At 36.6% G+C, this 21,728-nt stretch overlaps 1 protein-coding gene across 1 annotated transcript in view; it reads left to right on the forward strand.

Annotated features, from left to right (window-relative positions):
• LOC140140914 (activating signal cointegrator 1 complex subunit 3-like) overlaps positions 1-21,728 on the forward strand; it is a 120,164-nt gene that overhangs the window by 35,717 nt on the left and 62,719 nt on the right. The window contains 2 exon segments of the mRNA XM_072162668.1: positions 662-826; positions 1,567-1,815. Coding sequence (XP_072018769.1) covers positions 662-826; positions 1,567-1,815 — 414 coding nt within the window.

The following is a 21,728-nucleotide window of genomic DNA, read 5'->3' on the forward strand; positions in this document are numbered from 1 at the left end:
AACTCTTAAAAACACACTTGTTCTGACTTTCTGGTTGTTATTGCTTATGTATTTTGCTCATGTTATTTTTGTAAACGCAATGTTGCTTTGGCGAATTGCGTCCTAAGAAACTTTTGTATGTATGTATGTATGTATGTATAAGGGTAGACTTTTCATGAAACATTCTTAGACATGGGATATGTTTTGAAGAAAAAAAATCTTTAGACATGAGACTCCTTTTTAAAATTGTCCACACTACACATGAAAAACACATCATTTTAACTATTTTACAGCTCAAATCCTGAAATATGGGTCCCAATTTTCAGAAAATCCTAACATATGGGTCCCCATTTCCAGAGAGGGGGGGCTTTGAGGGAAATAATAATAGATAATATGATAAATGGCTTGAAATGACATTGTTTAGTATGGTCTTGTCACTCACTTCTCACCATGGGAGATGGGTTAGTGTTCAATTCCCTGCATTGCCACATATGAGTTTGGTTGCCGTTCCATGCTTGTAGCCTTTGAGCACTACTAGGTTTTGCCTGGCTTCGGCGGAATGATATAAATAAATAAATAACTCGGAAACCATGCAAGGAAATCAATTTAACTTTGTATGATACATGTTTATCAGTATAATTTCAAGTGATCTAATGTTGGCATTTATCTTGTTTCTCTTCAGATGCTGGTGACAACTCCAGAGAAATGGGATGTAGTAACGAGGAAGAGCACCGGTGATGTTGCATTGACTCAGCTGGTTAAGTTACTCATTATAGATGAGGTGCATCTCCTTCATGATGACAGGGGAGCAGTTATTGAGAGCTTGGTTGCTAGGACTCTTAGACAAGTAAGTGACTGGTTCAAATCCAATTTGTGAGAGCTTGAGGAAGCTTGTTTTTCCCCATGGGCACTATATGTTGAATTATCGACCAAGAACTAATTTGATTGGTTACAAAGAGGGTTATATCATGTATTGAGCCAATCAGAGATATGGTAAGAATAGTCAGTAGGGCTTTAAGGGGATTAAGCTTAAATTTGGTAAGACTAAAGACATTTAAAAGCTCTAATTTGATTGGTTATGTAGATGATTATATCAGGTAATTAACCAATCATGGACACAATTCTGAAATGGTTATCTAGTTTTAATCTCATATGATGGGGTCTAAGTCCCATAATCATCATTTGACAATTATTGACCACTTGACATCATTGTTTATCAACAGAGGGACTGGTATATTGATATGCTTGAAAGAACCGCTACACTGTTCAATGGCTTTCTTGTTCTAAATGAAATGTGGTGGACGATTGAAAGTGCATGTGGCCTAAACAAACTACGATGCGTGCCCACACTGCAGGGCCAAGAACAAATGGAAATTGCCATAATTTGTGTGCATACTGCCGGGCAATGACGTCACATGTCAAGAAGTCTATAGTGTCCCTCACAATTTTACTGTGCAAAAAGACCCAAAAACTTGACCTAACAGGACCCCTGGATAGGAGCTTAATGAGGGCTCTGCATCTTTGTCATTATAAGCGCTCAAATAACATCCAGCTGTTTTATTTTGATTTTTTTAAAATTCTTTTCAGGTGGAGTCTTCCCAGAATATGATCAGGATTATTGGTCTTTCTGCAACTCTCCCCAATTACTTGGATGTAGCACGCTTCCTGAACGTCAACCCATACAAGGGACTATTCTTCTTCGATGGTAGATTCCGTCCTGTGCCTCTAGGTCAGACTTTCATCGGCGTAAAGGCAACTAATATCATGCAGCAGAAACATGACATGAATGCTGTGTGCTATGAGAAAGTGAAGGATATGGTCAGAAAAGGACATCAGGTAAGGGAGTGGTCATATTTTTTGGGATGATGAAGTAAGGGAGTGGTCAGGTTTTATGATTGATCCTATAATAATAATGAGAGTACCGATTCATTGTGAATCAGCCGTTTTCAAAATTGATAGCAAAGAAGGTGCAATTTACAATTATACTGGATAAGGTAGGTAAAGTCATGCCAGAGCAATGCGCACATGCTGAAGTACCCATCTCTTTTTCCTTGGGTCCGTATGCACAAAAGAGTTAGACCGGGTCTAAAGTTGGACCTGGTCTAAGTGGAATTCAGTGCCATCAGGAATGGTCCCTTACTCTTATTTCCTTCCTAGAGTAGCTAGCAAATTCTAAACATTTTTAAATCTTTAAAATGCAAAGTTCAAAAATAATACAAATTAACTTAAGAAAAATGTAAAGCAAAATGTCCTTTCTCCTGGTACTAAATTCTACTTAGACCAGGCCTAACTTTAAACCCGGTCTAACTCTTTTGTGCATACGGACCTTGGTGTTTGGGCTAGACTCCACTGAATTAAATTGTTGAGGGGGGGGGGGGTGCCACACATCCTGCACACTAAGTCTGTTTTACCTTCCCAGTACTTTATTATGCTGCTTATACCCATTTATACACCTTGTGGAGAGAGACGATTATTGGTTAAGGGCCTTGTCTACGGGTGCAACATGATAGCACCACTGCTGGGTTCTAACCTGCAACCCTCAGATTATGTTTAATTTGTTTTCTATACTTTGAAAACACTACACCCATACCTGCACCTGTTACCGCATATTTTTTATCAAAGCACAGTCAGAAAAGTTAAAAATTACAGAGAGTTAAGAAGCATGTCTGTATTTAATTTCGATGTAAACTTAGAATTATACAAAATGGGCTATTCCATTTAAATTCCACACTACCCCTGTGGAAGGTTTAGCTAAAGTCTCCCACAGAGGGAGTATAGACAATTCGGTAGCTTCCATTTGAAATACTCACCCCAGTTGTGGAAGATATAGGTAAAGCCATAATACAGGGGGAGTATGGGTTTCAAAATGATTATTTCTGACCAATTACATTTGAAAAACAAACTCCCCCTGTGGAAGATATTTCCAAAATCTTCCACAGGGGTAGTTTGGCTTTAAACTGGAATATGCCAAATAGGATTCTTGTCATACAACATAAATACCTTTTAGGGGAAATCTGCCATTTAAAAAAATGGCAGTGTGCCCTTGAGGTGGAGCATTACCCTTGGGTAGGGTGTATGTATATGCGGTGAACGTGGAATGGGGAAACATCCTAAATTTTTTCCATTCTCTTAGCCTTGTAAAACTAGTGTGCGCATGTGCAGTTCCCCTTTCTCGAGCTGGTTGCTATGCGCGCGCTTGTGCAAAGGGGACGAAAGGGACAATGTTCCCGGATGTCTGACCGAGTGAATGGGGGGACGTTCTTCCTTTAAAATCCTATTAGAGGAAAATAAAGCAGTAATTACCCTGTGCATCATCCTTTTTACCCTGAAAAACACTGTAGTTTAGACCAAAATAGGATAAAATTGTAAAATTCTGCACGAAGTGTGCACTGGCCCATAAAACGCCAACATTCACCTTTGTGTGGGCAGGCTGGATTTGCCTTTTTGGAGGCCCTGGGCCAGGCCAAAATTTGGAGGCCCCCAAATGCACCGTGATGAAGGCCTGTGCACTAAAGTGGCCAATTTTTTTTTTTGCGCGCAAAGCTAAAATGGACGATGCATACTGCACAATGCAAATTTGGGGGCCCGGGCCCATCTGGCCCTATGGTAAATCCGGCCTTGTGTGTGGGGCAAAAATAGCCTGAAATTGACAATTTTCTGCACACTTTGCGTGCAACTATTCCAGTAATTATAGATTAATAAATGTGTATCATATGTTGGGAGTGAAATTGTACAAAATAATGCACGCACACTGAGATGTTGATGTGTCTAATGCACAAGCCCGCAGGGGGAGTCTATTAGACGCATCAACATCTCAGTACAAGTGCATTATTTTGTTCAATTTCTTGAGCAACAAGTGATACGCATATATTAACCTACTTCATATGCAAGAGAAAAATCCCCTGATATTTGCTATTTTTATTACAAAATTGTCACTAAAAATGGTGGGAAATACAAGTAATATAAATGCATCGAAAGAAAAATGAAAGCGTCCCAAAGCACTGTGAGTAGTAGGCGGATTGCACGCTTGTGCATTATACACAATTAATGCATGGTTTGCAATTTTCTAACGTTTGCGCTTACTGGATCTCGAACTTCTCGCTATCTAAGCGTGCATGAAAATATGTTCATCCCGCTAAATTTTCATGCTTCTGCTGCCACTGGGTGTATGATTGGTTGCAGATAGGTTTTGGTAATATTAAAAAAAAGGCAAATAATAAGAGCAGACATACCATTTCAAAGCACCAAATCCTAAAATGCATTTTTCAGTGATTTTAAAGCAGCTTTTTCAGATGGCTTACAAGCAAATAGTTCCATATTAAGGGATCCAAAATGGCGTTTATTGCGTTTCGACAGTATTTTTTGTGGGACATGAGAGCACCTCAGACCTATCGATTGCATTCTGAATCTGAAGCATGTCTTTCTGATATCAAATAATTTCCATTTTTTTAAATCACAATATAATACAAATTTTATGACAAATTATAAAAATTTGATATTTGTCAAATTTTTGATATATAACAGTCCTCGAAGTAAATTATATAAATCTAATGATATGTTCTTAAAGTGTATGTAGCGGGGAGGAAAAGCCGACGGTCAGTTGAAAATTTTGACCTTTCGTATTGAAGATATGGATTTTTTTTCCCAAAAAGACCTAATTTTTTTGGTGTTTTGGGAAAAAAAATCCACATCTTCAATACGAAAGGTCAAAATTTTCAATTGATCGTCGTTTTTCATCCCACCTACATACTTTAAGTATAAATCATCAGATTTATAAAGTTTACTTCAAGTACTGTTAAATATCAAAAATATCAATTTTAATGATTTGCCATAAAATGTGTATTAAATTGCGAATTTCAAAAATCAAAATCATTTGATATCAGAATGACATTCTTCATATTCAGAATGCAATTCGATATGTCTGATGTGCTCTAATGTCCCAAAATAAATACTGTCCAAACGTTCATACCCCAGCCCTTAATGATATGTCATGAATGTTATCATTAACCTTTACACTAAATGTTTCAACAAAATACCTTATGACTACATTGGGGACTTGCATATGTAGATCTGGATCATGTCATGGATCATATAGCATGATCAGATGAGAATAAGATTAACTTAAGGTTAGGGTTACCAATATATCTGTGATAAGATGTCTTGATATAAAATGAAGTCAATTATCAAATTGTATTGTGATAAAACACAAGTCACATTATGAGTTCTTTAACTACACACATTGAATGGACTTCCTTTCATTTCAGTCCCATTTATCTTAACATGTAGAGATGAGCCTGCCCAAGAAAATCGGATATAGTCAATCGTATATGTGCCATCATTGTTGTCCTGTACATGCAGTGAATCTCCTCCCTGTGTAGCCTCTACCTTGGCATTGTCAGTGGTCATCTTATGGCCATTGTCATCTACAGTTTGAACAATGGCTTTCTTCTTACCAGGGATACTTGGCTGTCTAATTTGAATGGTACATCGCTGTGGATTAACCTGTGGTTTACCCAAATTCTGCAGTGATTTATGAATTTGCGCAATTGCTAAAAAATGCTTCTCAGTGAAATCAAAGTCAGTCTTATCTGATGCTGTTTTGGGGAGCTCTTCTATTTCTAGTTCATTCAGTCTTTGCATTATTTGGCTGTGTAAGGTTAAGAGCTGTGTAGGATGGCTCATATCACATGACTGATTAGCAAACTCACAGGCACTTATCATTTGGGCTGTGAGAAAGTCTACGGATTCAATGCTTGCAGTCAAATTGTTCATCTCTGTTTCATACAAGTTGTGTAAGTGTTTCTGAAATTTGTTGTAATTGGCGTCAATTTGGTTATGTAAAGTCTGAGCCAATTTTTGCATTTCTTTGTCTTTCTTTTTGAAGTTTGTGGTCAAAATTTGCTGCAGTTCTTCAAGTGCTGATCTTTTGTGTGCTAATCTTTGGTTTCTCTCATTTACTCTCTGTGAGGAAAGCTGCATATCAGCAACTATCTTTTGAATAGCTGCCGATAGATCAATAAGGTCATGACCCCGATGGTCAAGTAGGCCACACGTTGCGCAAACTGGTACTTTGCAGTCAGCTTCTTTACAATACATGGTCATATCTTGCTTTGGGTGTTTTGTACAATGGTGCTGCTGTTGCATCATGGGATTGCATTTCTTGGCTTGTAGTTCTTCAATAGTCACAAGCTGATGATGTTGCATGAAGCGCATCTCTTGATGATTATCAGTACATCGCTGGCACTGAAAAGAGCCGCAGTCATGACAAAACCTCACAGCTGGATCATCTCTATTGCAACTCCCACAGGATACCGCCAGATTGAAGATATTTTGGTACTCTTTTAAGGTTTCAACAAGAAAGTTATTAGGAAGGCTGTCAACAGTTCCTCCTGGTAAGGTGATCAGTTTGCGACATTTTGGACAGTCAAACTTTGACCTCTTACCAGCAATGCGTTGTAAACAAGATTTGCAGTAGGTATGTAGACAGGGCAAGCATTTGGCTTGATGTACACCATTGTCATACAGCTCAGCACAAATGGAACAAGTTAGAAACTCATCTTTGAATTCTTCCTTCATCTGAGCTGGTGACAAAGCAGCAGCCATGTTGATATATTAATGCAGAAACAGCACCAAGTATTAAATACACAGACAAGAGCTTGTAACGAAATTAGCTGATAGTCATTTTACACATTGAAAGTGCAGTGTGTGATACAAACTGATATATCGCAACACATTGGACTTTGTCTGAATGCCACACCTCGTAACAGGATCTATGAGATATGAGCCCAAGGACTGGGACACAGTTCTTGAACTCAATGTGCTTGTATGTTTATGGAAAGACCTTTGAATGCATTGTGTTACAAAAATATCATACTCAACCAAACAAAGTCAGGTTGAGGGTACACCTGTTGAACATGGGGTTGCAGGGAACTATGCCATTTGATTGAGATATGATTTTGATCTTGATATGTGACCCGCTCTGACAAAACCAGGAACAAGTCACATTTTACATTAATTTTCATGATTTGACAATAACTTTTTAAATAATACCAAAATTATATATATAGTATGATATAAATAGCATCAATACTTTTCAAGATATGGATGATTTTGTAATAGAAACCTTGAGTTATGGGCCAATTAGTTTCCTGCCTTACACAGGATTGAATAGGGATTTATATCATAGTTCAAAAATAAACCTCTTTTTAATAAGTACTTTCAAGTATTTGAAAGGCCACTTAGTCCCACAGTCAAATACCATGAAATCAAGAATTCCAAAATTTGATTTTTTTTTATGGGAATGCCATCTTTAAAAGCCTATAACTCAAAAACATGTCTGGCAACTTTTTCCGGGTTTTGTAGGAGTTGGTCAAATGTTATATCTCAAGGGAGGTAAATCACAAGTCAGTGAAATGAGATTTATATTATTGGTTGTTAATCTCTCCACTGGAAATCTAGAGAGCCTAGATTGATTCCTCTGGCTCTGCATATCTACGTAAGCGACCCTGCTCGCATACATGCGCTGGGACACGAGGGAGGACCTGATAGGCCGACATTCTCTGTGGTGGCATGATCAGGGACGTTATGATACGAGAAGACAGAGAAAACCAAAAAGGACAATGACCAGAGGTGTAAGTCTTCCGGAAATACCCGGAATTCCGGAAATGTAAAAAAAAGAAAAAAATTTAATTTTTAATTTTTTTTTTACATTTCCGGGATTGGATGATGATAATTCGTCATAAAAAGAGCAAAAAAAAAAGCCTATTCCCGGACAACAAGCCCCTTGCACTTCCGAAAATTTGGCGAGGTGCTCGCCTTTGGCTCGCATGTTTTTCAGGGAGTGGATCGTTACCTCACTTAAACCTCTGAATGACACAAAGCTTTGCTAATCATGATGGCAATTAAACAAGTCACCTTTTATTGTGCGCTTGGAATTTGTTTCCGAATCAACACCAAAAACACATTTATATAATAACAAAGTATATTCTCAGAGAGAAAACTGTAATTGAAAACGTATGGAATTATGATTCGCATAATAAATTATTCTATCATGACGTGCAAATTTCCAACAAATTGGAAAAAAGCAAAAGTCACACCTATCTACAAGAGTGGCCAGCATTTTTGATGTACTTTATAGTTATTTAGACTCTAAAAATTTGATCTCTCCTTACCAATCTGGTTTTCGCCCTTCACATTCTACTTCAACTTCGCTTGCCTTAATAACTGAAGATTGGTTTGACAATATAAATGATGGTAATGTTATTGGTGTATCAATGATAGATTTAAAAAAGGCATTTGATACTGTAAACCATGCCATTTTGATCAAAAAATTGCAGTGCTATGGAATCAGCAAATACAGTATTGATTGGTTCAGTAGTTATCTTTCAAACAGAACCCAAGCTACATCCGTTAATGGTTCTCTTTCTGATTTTGATCTTATTAGTTACGGAGTGCCTCAAGGTTCAATAATTGGACCTCTCCTTTTATTGTTTTCATTAATGATTTACCAAACTGTCTTAAATTTATTAAGATCACCATGTATGCTGGTGATACCATTATTTACTGTGCTGGCAAAAACCCAGCTGATATTGTACATAACCTTAATAATGACCTTTCTTCAATGAAACAGTGGCTTGACAATAATAAGCTAAGTTTGAATGTAAATAAGACTAAATTTATTATGCTTGTAACACCACAAAGATTGGCTAAAATTAATGATGATGTTTGGAATGTTCATATTAATGGTGACATTATTGAAAGAGTTTTCTCTTGCACCCATTTGGGTATAATAATTGATAGTAATTTAAATTGGCATGATCATATTGATAATTTGTTGAAGAAGTCTGCCAGGAGTATTTCTATGATTAGGAGGGCCAAGTCATTAGTTCCCATGAGTGCTCTCAAGCTTATATACAACTCTATTGTTGCACCCCATTTCAATTATTGTGATATAATTTGGGGTAATTGTACCAAAACAGATTCAATTAAGTTGCAACGAATGCAGGCAAGAGCTGCTAGATATATTTGCAATGTTCCTTGGGACACATCAGGGTCTGAAGTTCTTAATCAATTCAGCTGGTTGACACTTGCTGAAATAAGAAACATCCATTTGGCAGAGTTCATGTTCAGAGTTACAAACAACATACTTCCTGATAATATTTGCATGTTATTTGAGAAAAAGGAATATAATATAATCTCAGGCGTAATCCAATAATGTTGATGTTCCTTTTCCTTCAAATAACAAGAAACGCAGTCTTTCATACAGGGGTGCTCATCTATGGAACGATCTCTCAGCTGAAGCACAGTTGTGCGATAGATCTGCTGCGTTCAGGAGATTGCTTTACTTTAATTATGAATTGAACTTTGCGTAAATGTTTGCTTTTGGTTATTACTTTGTCAATTGTACTTGCTTAATTTATATTTTATCACTTTGTCATTTATAGTTTTTATACTTGTTTTGTATTTCCATTTACTTTTAATATCCTTGATTAATGATGTAATGTAACATGTAAATTTATGTAGCAACACGGCCCCAGGGAAGACCAGCTCAAGGGCTGATCTGGGCTTTTTCGTGTATAAATAAAATTGAAATGAAATGAAATGAAAAATTACCATCGGATTCCACTTTACGACAGTGTACCACCGGAGCAAAGTGTTTCAATTTGCATTATTGAACTTGACATCACCATCAGGTCCACTGATACAGCGACACTGAATATAAAAGGTTACTTTTTCAAAATGAGATCAAAACTTGTCCCAGGGTAAACATACCCCCTAGAACTTGAATTCCCGGGTTTAAGACTGTGAAATCTTTGATTAACATAAAATATCATGGCTGAGAGCCACAAAAGGTATTTTAATTACTGATGTATACAATCCAAGAGCTGTGATTCCTCAACAGGTGTATAGCGTAAAAACTTGACAGTTAGCATATGTGCTTACTATTGAGCGCTTTTAATACATGCAAACATGAAAAGCCCCATCCACAAAAGTGTAAAGGGTTTTGAACAAGGCATCGCTACACTTAGTTATATACAAACAAGTAAACCTGCAAATGTGTGTCTCAACCCCATTAGCTCAGTTGGTAAAGCGCTGGACTTTGGTACAATTTCATGTTTTCAAAAGTGGTCATGTAAGTACAATGCTAACTATCCAGTTTTTATGGTACAGGGTGTCCCAGAATGATTTGTACCGTGTTTGCAAAAATAACTAAAAATAGAAGACGGGCAGTGTATCTATTTTTGATACCAGCATTATAATGTTGGACATGTCTCCTACTTATTCTGTTAATTTCAGCATGCTACCTTTATTTGTTTTGGCGTGGCATGCAATAATGTAAAATCAATGAAAATGACTCGCATACCTTTGAAAATTGGCACGATACGATTAAATGAAGAACGTGGGATGTTTGGCACAGGATTTCGACAACAACTACTGTTGGGGTTGCGCCTTAAAGCTTGCCGGACATATGCAATGTTCGCTCTAGTTCTTACAGTCTTACGAGCACCTGAAGCTTCACTCTGCCGATTCCTGGCAGTTCCGTGCTCGTCAAACGTCTTTACGTTATACACTATCGTCTAATGAATCTTCTTTGCGTCTCAACATAGCTGCCGGTTTGCCAGTAAGTTTTTGAAAGAAATCCACGCTGCTGTACAGTAAATTGAGGAGCCGTCTTTTCTGTACCACAACCAGTTCGATCTCTGCAAGCATTTCAAATGACATGGACCTCGCACCACAATAACTATAATTATTTAAAACTACCGCCAAAGAGAGAATGGGATTAGGCCACAAATCCTTAATTCCATATAATGATTGCTTCGTAACGTCATAAATAATAGATAGATATCGGCTATTTAGTGGAAATATGAACAGGGCACAACTAAAATACCTGCATAACTGTTCCAAAATAACTTTGTGCTGAACGGTTAGTAATGTTACATATTTTCAAAATAGTTTGCGTTGTGAAAACTTAGAATTCACCATTTTTACGCAATCCTCTATAACTTCTACTAGAAACGTCCAATTTTTAAAATCTAAAAAATCTGAGAAAGCTAAATATATGTAAAACTTAAAATGCAAAACAATATGACCATTCCACATGCCCTTCATACCTAAAAAATTCCATCTTTCCCGGTACAGATCATTCTGGGACACCCTGTATGTGGCATGGAAGTTACAATGGATAAAAGATTACTGTGAAATACTTGTATAATGTGCACATATATCATTGTAGTTCAAGAAATGAATAGCTCAAAATCCCACAAAAGTTTCTTATATTAATTAGAAACTCATCAACTATAGAGGGAGTAAAGAAATACGCAAACATATGGTCGAATCCAACGAAAAGTGTACACGGCATGTCCAGGGCCATAACTTAAAAGTATGAATCAATTAGAGGTTAATGACTGTGCATCAGTTGTTTTGAGGGTATTGTGAAATATCTAAACATTGTGCTTTGTAACCGAGGAATATGCGCCCCGAGGGAAATTCCGAGGTCCAAAGCACAATGTTTAGATATTTCACAATACCCGAAAAATAACTGATGCAAAGTCATTAACCTCATTCATAACCGTCACTTTTCACTTTTTTAAATTCAATTTATGTCACATTTTCTTCTTTTAATTTGAAAACAGAACACAATTTTAACTTTATCTGTCGTTTTCCCTGTAAAAAATCGAATAGCCCATGAAGGAAATACCGCTAGCGACCAATCACACTAGCACCCAATCATGCGATGTCCAAATACGGCGGTCAGCGTCCGCGTAAATTGTTCGAACGCGTAACACATCACGTTACGCGGTCATTGTAGAGCGTACTTTTAGCTACGTCACGAGACGCGGTCATTATACTTTTTCAATGACCTGCATTTGCGTCCGCGTATTTAAAAGTTATTATCTGTGATTGGATCGCACTTGCTGCGTATATTAATGAGGTTATGAATTGGCATTCGTTTTTGTATTGTGTTTATTCGCCTTGATCATACGCCGCACCATATATAATAAGACCCCTTCTGTGAAAAACTTAGACACAGAGACCCCAAAACATGCTATTTTTACCCATTTTTTCAAAATATTTCTTAAAGTATTTTTAAAAACATATAAATCAGTTATGAAAAGAAGTCATTGGATTGAATCTAAATTGATTTCCTTAAAGGTGTGTATTCAAAGATTGCCTGTTCAATTTTTCACATATTTGTACATAATTATGAATTTTTTGTGATAATTATTTGAATTTTTTACATTACCTTATTTTTTACATTATTCGAATACAATTTTTCATAGCACTAGATATATCTTGGAAAAAAAAAAAAAAAATGGAAATCACTAATAAATGCGCAATTGATACAAGCTTTGATATGTCCAATACTGAAATGCATTGCATTCGGACAACTTTATTATTGTGTTTAGCTGCCAGAAATTCTAAATGGCACAAAGGTAGGTTTGGTAAAAAATATGCATTACCTCCGAATACATGTTAAAAGCTGTGCCATTTCCACAAAGTGAGAGAATAGTAAACAATAGTTAAGCAATAGGTGCAGGGTAATACACTCTTTATTTCTACCAAGTTTCAATAGCCTGCGTTTAAATATTTCTGAGATGTCAACAATAAAAGCAAGTATTCAGAGGTAAATTTCGGTAACCGAATGTTACCTACGAATACAATTTGACACCATGACAGTATTGTGAAACACCGCCATTCATGCCAATGCCCATATTGGTACATAACAAAGGCCTGTATGTTTGCTATCAAATCATATGTCAATGAAAGTTGCGAATTCACATACATGCCCACCATGCAAAACTGAATACGGCTTAATTGGTGAAAAATATGTACTGAAATAGATGACGGTCTGATCATTTGAAAGAAAAATCAGATTCAAAGAAGATTAGAATGGGATAAATACTTGGATTTGTCAACTGTCATGTGTGCTTCATTTTAAATGTTTACCGACCTTCTGGTTTCTGAGTAATTTGTGTCCAAATTGATTTATTCGAAGGTAACTTTTGACGTTTTCGCTAAGGTTACCCACGAATACCATGGAAAAAACGACTGTTCTCATTGTCTCATGATCTAGACAACACATTGATGGACCCTGGTATAAAGCTAATTGTAGTTGCCCTCAAATGAAAGGCCACAAGACGTAACTGACTCCAAGATGGACTTCACAAGTCTGCAATAACGGTTTTAAGCGATTTGTGTGTCATTAAGCAAATTAAAGTCACTTTAGTGCCTTTGTTTCTTACTTCAATCCTCTTTCAACCGCTGTGAACCGACATTATTAATACATGATAGGGTCTAAAGTATCAATAAACGCACATAAAAAAATAATACATTCAAAGTGCTTTATAAAATGAAGTTTTGATTGGGATATCCACCAAAAGTCTAATTCTTACCTACAAATACTGAAATGTTACTTACGAATACAGCATAATACATGACATGTGTAATGAAGTGTCTCTACCAATGGAAATTAATTGTCAAAAACTTTAAGCGGTACCCCAGGACACTATTATTACCCATATACGGATTCATTCAACAATTATTTATTATGTAAAATTGCTGATTAACTACTTGTATATCAAAATGAAGTGGTCAAAATCTTGCTGAAAGCATCAAACTTTTTGATCTAAGGTAATAGCATTTATTCATTTGGACGTACCATCTGAAAGAGATCTAAAAACTACCATTTTATTAATTCATTACCATAATAGCAAAATTTAAACCTCTAAACTCAATATAGATATTGTTAAATCGCTCATGTTACCTACGAATACCGGGTTTCTTCACCTTTTCATTGTATAAAGCGTTAGGTGTATGCGTATAATTCCTAATATTCTTGAAAACATATATCCTACTCGTTCTAATACAATGTGTAAATTGATTCATACTCATTTGATAAATAAAATACAGAAACTGATTTTTCAAAAATAAACTAGCATAAATTGACTAAGATCATATTGATCGCGTTATAAAAATAAAAACAAATATTTTCTGGTTGAGCTAGCATTTTCCTGACACCCTGTGGTCTACATTACACGAAAAAAAGCGTTAATGGGAATATTCCATTTGTTTTAGGTTGATTAGTATTGCGATAGTGAAAGCATCCTAGTGGTATTCGTAGGTAACATTGGGTTTTGATATCACATTTACTAGCACACGTCCTGGATTTATTTTTCAAGATTAGTAATGGCACTTTTGGTTCCTATAAGGCCAATATGTCGTCAATCAATGGGCAAAAGGAAAAATTGTGGAGACATTTTTATTTCGGACTTTTATTTTTGGCCCGTGGACACTTTTTTTGGTTGGATTCGACCATATACTCAGGTGGTGGCCGCCGTACATTCTCTAAATTCAGTAAATTTTCATCGTCAACCGTGTAATTGAATGAGATTATTTTGAAATTTTAAAACGCTTGAAATATCACAAACAAATAGGCCTATGTTAATAAATAATATAAATACAAGCTAAAACCATTGGGGCTTGATAATGAACCCCACAAAACTAACTGAGTATAAATGGAAAATGCCATACGGTCGACCGGTTTTGCCGGCTCTCTCCGACCATAATGCCACCTGCCGCCTGCATATACGCGCATGTATAAAATATTTTAACACCAATTCATTAATTTTTTGACAGCTTTCTATTTCCCTGAAACTAATATAATTATAAGGGAAACCGTATTATACAGGGTGAGTCAAAAAAGTGCAATAGAGCAAAGAATCGATATTTATGTAAGAACCAAGTTGAACTTTCCCATTATTGAAAGTTTTTATAAATGCCAGACTCAATAGTCACCTTCTGTGAAAAAAATGAGGTAACTCGCTACTATCGTTTAATTTTTATGAGTCCTTTTGCTGCGATACCCAATTTCATTGTCCACAAGGTACCATGTATTTTGAATAAGAGCACACAATGAAAAGTTATTTTTTGTTTGTCAAAACCAGTTGAAGAAACTTACATTTCTTGCTGACAGTTTCGTCAGTGAACCACTGACTTTCTCGAAGCTTGGTGTTGTTGTGATGATCCAACAGCTGATGACTGGCGGGAAGTTATATCACTTCCGGTAGCGATGTTAGTCTTGCTATAAGTCTCCAACAGTGGATCAAACACGTAGTAGAACAAGATCAACAGATCCCATTCCTAGACACGCTCATAGTACGGAAACCTGACAAGTCCATCAAACTCATGGTTTATAGAAAAAAGACCCACACAGACCAATACTTGTCTTTTACTTCCCACCATCCACTCCACCAGAAAATGGGTGTGGTGCGTACTTTACTTGACAGGAAGGATAGAATAGTAACTGAGGAGGAGGATAAAATCAAAGAAGAAGCGCATATAAGGCAGGCTCTAGCCAAATGTGGCTATCCAAAATGGACAATAGACAGAGTCAAGAAACAAATGGAAGAAAAACAACAAAGAAAGACTAAGAAAAATAAGAGCACTACTTCTGATCAAAAAAGTAAATGTCTAGTAGTGATCCCCTATGTAGCGAGAGTGTCAGAAAGAATTAGCAGAACACTCAAGAAACATGATATCGCAACGGCCATGAGACCACATAGCACGAGCCGAAAAATGGTGGTCCACCCAAAAGACAAGCAAGAGCCGGTAAAAAACCCTAATTGTGTCTACGAAATCCCTTGCGGTAGCTGTGACCTAACTTATATTGGTGAAACAAAAAGAACTTTTGGCACGCGCATGGATGAACACAGAAGGGAGGCAGAGTCAACAAAAATACACAAGATCCAAAAGAAAGGAATCCGAGAGCCATTTCAAGAACTCAGCTATTAGTGATCACATAGCCAGGGCTAATCATATTATCAATTGGGGGAGGCAAAAAATCTTAGAGAGAGAAAGTGATAGGAAAGCGAGATGGATAAAAGAATCAATTCAGATCAGGAGAAGGGGGCTTTAACTTAAATAAGGTTGATTTTTGCGTTACTTTAATGTTTTTCTGTTCAAATAAACTTTCTAACATTACTTTAAGTCCTTCTTACCTCACTCAACTCCAACTCCAGTTTTTTTTAACCAACTTACTAGATATTTTGTAATTCACTCCACTTCAATTTGCACGCATTTCATTTGGACATTTGAAAAACCAGCCTACAAATTTATATGTTGTTGATAGAGAATAAACATCTTTAACATGTTTAAAGTAAAGGAAAAAAGAAAATAACAACAAATAATGTTTCTTCTCCTTAAACAATACTGAGGACAATAACGCCTATAATGAAAAAAAAGGATTGAAAAATTGGGCGTATACAGTGTGTTAGCCGCCGAGATTACGCCAGAACAGACACATTTTGAAATGTAAAACCTACTGGAATCAATAATTGTTGCTTTACATTACCATAATTGAAAGTTTATACATGTATTACATTTCCAATGTTCAACCATCAGAATTGGTAAATATCGCTAACTCTCGCATTCATTTTATCATTTGGAATTATTGTCAAAGTCGCCATCGAAATTGACTTATTGTTGAATGATCGTGATTCCGATTTTGAAAGAGCACCCGTAGCATGACCAGATGATGACCGGCGGGCCGCGGTATTATTTAATTAACCCCAGACGGAGACAATGAAACACAAGGCAACAGCAAATTTTGGCAATACTTATTGGCCATCAGGATAGACAATAATTTTATTTTCATAAACAAAGATTTCAGCCATTATATCATTACAAGCAAAGGGTTTGTACACAACCCTGGAATGAAATCAGAAAGGATGGGATTCCAAGATAAAAGCAAAATACTCAACCCAATTTCTGTTCGACAGCAAACACCCAACTGAGGAATCATGAATCCCAAATCAAGCAAGTTCAAAAAGGGAAAAATCAAAAGGATGGGATTCCAAGATAAAAGCAAAATACTCAACCCAATTTCTGTTCTCCAGCAAACACCCGACTGGAGAATCTGAATCCCAATCGCAAATTTAAAGGGGAACTCCAGAATAAGAGCAAAATGCTCAACCCAATTTCTATTGCAAGCATTACTGAGGAATGTGGAGCCCACAAATAACCCGACAAAGGGAATTTTTATAATGGCCGAAACTTTCCACTCTATCAGCTTTTCATTATATAATTAGTGCATACAATAAATTGCTCCGAAGGCACATTCCTTGGAGTTAAGCCTCTAGGTAACATACCTGGAAGCTCCAATGACTGATATTAATATGAAATATAGAGATGCGTGGAAGATGCAAGATAAAAGAAAACAAACATCTCCTTGTTTAATACATGTATATAGCTTGTCCTCTAAGTATTATATGTAATTAAACATGACCTGTTTAACTCTTGATCGATAAGTGTGTCTTCTGTGAGGACTCCTTTCTATGTTAGAATTTTTTGAAAACAGATCTGTTGTAATAATGCTATATGCTGCAGTTAAATTTTATGCTGCTGCTATATAGCATTATAATGAATTTTGACCTCGCATGTCGGGAGCTTATCATTTATTTGCTATTTTATATCAACAAGGATATTTGAGATTCCAAGATGAAAGCAAAATGCTCAACCCAATTTCTGTTCCACAGTAACACTATACTGAGGAATCTGAATCCCAAAGCAAATCCAGGGGAAAATTAATACAAATCCTCATGGGATTCCAAGATAAAAGCAAAAATACTCAACCCAATTTCTGTTCTACAGTGAATACCCGACTGAAGAATCCAAATCCCATAAAAATTTTCTTTACCCATATAATTATTTGTGCTCACATAGCATGCCTAAAGCATGCTATATATCATGCAACTATTTTATTTGTTTTCCTTAATTTTGTAAGGAAAGCAGTACCTGCTTTTTTAAAAGCAACTTCTGATTTGCTTGAAATAAAGTTTGTGCTTGCATTAACATTTTTGACAAACACATAGGCTCCCCTTTAATTGGGAGAGGTGGGTGGGAATTAAAATTTTTGTCTATCCATTCTGGAAACCAATAATGTAATGAAAACAAATCACCACGACGGTGACCAGCGCTGACGAGAGGGCAGCTCTCATTGGTCAACACACGATGCTGTCACGCAGCTATGACAAACACCCGGGAAAACACAGACCCGATTGGTATGAACCGGAATTGCTTCCGTGTGGGGTCAAATCTCGTCAGAAAACTTTATTGTTGTAGTTTTTGATAATGTTTTATCATTCATGTTTGATGCTTGAAAACAAAATGAAGTGTAGGCCTACCTAACTGGCTCATTCAACCCTCGGCCGACTGCTGAATAACTTCCACATTACTGGTCAAATGTGCCACATTTTGTAGTAAAAAAATAACTGTACAACAATAATTATTTCCTATCAAACAATTCACATTGCTGATGAAATTTTGTTTTAAAATGACTCCAAACATGAAATGCCATTTAATATTCCAGAAAGTTGATATTTCTGGTAAGCATCACATCATATTTTTTCCCACAATTATTCAAAAGTTCATTCAAAACGATCATATGAAAATGTTACATTTATTCTGTGTATGCGTACGGCCTGTATCACTTCTCAATAATTATTCGTTTTAAGTTAATTCATAACGACCGTGCATGTTCTGTGCATGCGCACGGCCTGTGTATCACTCCTTATTTGGGAAGCCGGCTTACCTGGGAAAGTCCCGGGAGTGATGTCGCAACGCTTTTGTATGTTCTGATTTGTACAAAAATGCGCCAAAAATTTGGGTGTTTTTTTTTTCTTCAAATATTACATTTTTTTCATGAAAGTTCATCTGTGTTGGTATAAATCATGATTTTGATTTAAACTTTTGATCCAAACACAAGGAATTAATTCCTACCTTGGAATTTTCAGATGGTGCTCCATCTTTCATCAGCAAGTGAGTGACTGTATCAGGTTGTGATTTTCTTGACCTTTGACCTGATAACAGACTCGTAGACTCCTACAGACGAGCGAGCCCAAATAAAGGTCACATAGTTCTCCCCTATATCAAAGGCACTTCTGAAGCCATTAGAAGGACTTTTAGTAACTACGGTGTTAGCGTTTTCTTCAAACCGACCAAGACACTAAGACAAATCCTTGTGTCACCCAAGGACAAGACAGATAAGAAGGACATTACAGGTCCGGTATACTACATCCCATGCCAGGGCAAAACTGGTACCAGTACCGGACAGTGCAAAGAAGCCTATATTGCCGAAACTGAACGCTCTCTGAAAACACGTTTTAATGAACACAGGAGACCCAATAGTACAACATCAGAAGTCTCAAACCACATCCACATCGAGTGTCCGGGACATTTTGTGGACTTGGATAAAGTCTGCATACTTGACAGAGACAGCAGGTGGTTCCAACATGGAGTCAAAGAAGCAGTTCACATCAAAGCCAACCAACCATCTCTCAACAAAGACGGAGGCCGGTTCAAGCTTTCAGGAGTCTACGAGTCTCTTATCAGGTCAAAGGTCAAGAAAATCACGACCTGATACAGTCACTCACTCGCTGATGAAAGATGGAGTACCATCTGAAAATTTCGAGGTAGGAATTAATTCCTTGTGTTTGGATCAAAAGTTTAAATCAAAATCTTTATTACATTTTTTGTTTATGGTCGAGGTTTTTTTTTTTAGGAATATAAACTAATCATAGTAGTTATTGTTTTATATTTGTTTAAACTGGCACCATCAAAGATTCAAGCATCCAAAAACATGGTAGTGGGCATCTTGAAGATTATGATGGCATGGTTAATGAAATCACGGTAACATCGAAGTTAAACAATGTCGAGCTTGGTCAGTCCTTGGATGGGAGACCACGTATGTCTTCTGTTCAAAGTCCGATCCTGGCCTAAGATTTTTTTTCTTCCCATCTGAAGTGAATATTTAATAAAACTATTCATCAGATAAGCCCATAACATGTTTTTCTCTCTTTTTTTTTCTTATTCCAACTAAATCTAAATTTGGTAGTATTTACTCTAAAGTGGTCAAGCTTCTTAGCCACGCCCACTTACAACAACTCACGCACACCATTATGAATGGCCTGGAGATGCACAACCAATCAGAAACTTCGTTAGATAAGCTCTCTTTGAACTATTGGCTCATTGCAAAATATATTCACATTTTGATGTCAAAGGTCAAATGTGAAAATACAAAATGGGAAATACCCTAAAATTTATGAATGGAAACAGGTCTCGGCAGCATCTTCGTACAATTGAAAATTCCGATCTTTCTTCAAGATGGCACGGCCCTTGCAAGATGACAAGGCCGACGCTATTAAATCAATCACCATTAATGAAAAGAATTGATGAGTGCAAAACATGTTATGTTCAATTTCATGAGTTTCTTTGTGGATTTAAAGCCTCTGGACTAGACTTGACATCGTTTCATGGGTGATTTGACACCCGACGCCGCCGGTATAACAATTTGCATGTACTGTATTCGAATTTTTGAAGCATAGACTCTTGAATTTTCAGATCATGGAAATTAACCGCCGAATCGATTTTTATCGATATTGAGTGACCAATATATTGATTTTTTAAATCCTGACATCGACGGTCCTTACTCCCATTGGTTCACGGGCTAAGTATGGAACAATGGAATCATCCATTTTCTCAGCATGGGTAAAGGAGTTTTACCTTCGCTTTGCATTGTAAAACTGTATTTTGAGAAGAAACTTACGCGTTATAGAAACCGTGTAGGTTGCTGAAAGATCATAAAGGAGTATCAGTGAGCTGTTACCAACTGCAACTAGTAGTAAGCTTTAATGCTTCATGGAAATTTTGTGCATGTACAATTTCATCAAAGTAAAATTCCTGGACCTACACCCACAATGCACTGATAGCGTGGGAACAGGCTAGCGCTAGCATGGGACCATAGATTGACTTTATTTTCACAATTTCTTCGGAAATACATCAATTAGGAATGTCAATCAAATTTTAGGATGGTAATGAGATAAAAGGGTCTATTATTTGATACCAAAATCTCATCAACAATGAGGTAAATAGGGGGGGGGGGTGAGGTTGTAGATCAGGTCTGGCCTTTAAATAGTGTTAAATGTTTTGACCAATTTAAACCAAAAGACATTTATAATATGTTTATAATGTTTTGAAAACATGTTTGTGTTTGCTGGGAACATATAGACATCCTTGTGTTATATTTAATATGTGGAAGGAGTAGCATTTTTGAGTGATAATCGCATTTTTTTGGTCTCATACCGAAAATGGCAACTAATAAATGACCTTTGACCTTGACATAATTATAGACGCTGGCTATAGCCAATGCATATGTGCAAGTGGAATCCTTGTACTAGGTAATTTCCCAAAGAAGAAGCAATATTTAAAGGTATTTGGTTATTTACCTTTAACCGGATGTGAACCCTTGTAAACCCTATACTATATTTGGGGATTTGCATCTGTAGGTCTGTCATGGATAGCACAATCAGATTAGAATTTAAGATTAATAGACAGGGGAAAATAATTGCTTGGTTAGGGTTCCCTGATTGACAGTAGCTCAGACCCCATAATCTAAAATATTATGAGGCTTCTAGTAGAGATTCTATTCATTAGAGTAGCTATTCCAAAAATGTTCCCATCCACATGCATATAAATTTGCAATTTTGCAGCAAAATTGAATGACACATCATTCATGTGTTGGAGTTACTATTTTTCTGGAAGTAACTTCTTAATAATGTGATTTTGTCAATAAATGGCACACTGACAGTGTCCCAGACAGTGATGATTGGGCGATGCATTTCTTATCAAAATAAATCTATAAAATGCCAATTTTTGTAACAGACCAACCATACGTTGCTAGTGGCTGGTTAAAA

Source organism: Amphiura filiformis, chromosome 19 (genome assembly GCF_039555335.1).
Source record: "Amphiura filiformis chromosome 19, Afil_fr2py, whole genome shotgun sequence".
NCBI lineage: Eukaryota > Metazoa > Echinodermata > Ophiuroidea > Amphilepidida > Amphiuridae > Amphiura > Amphiura filiformis.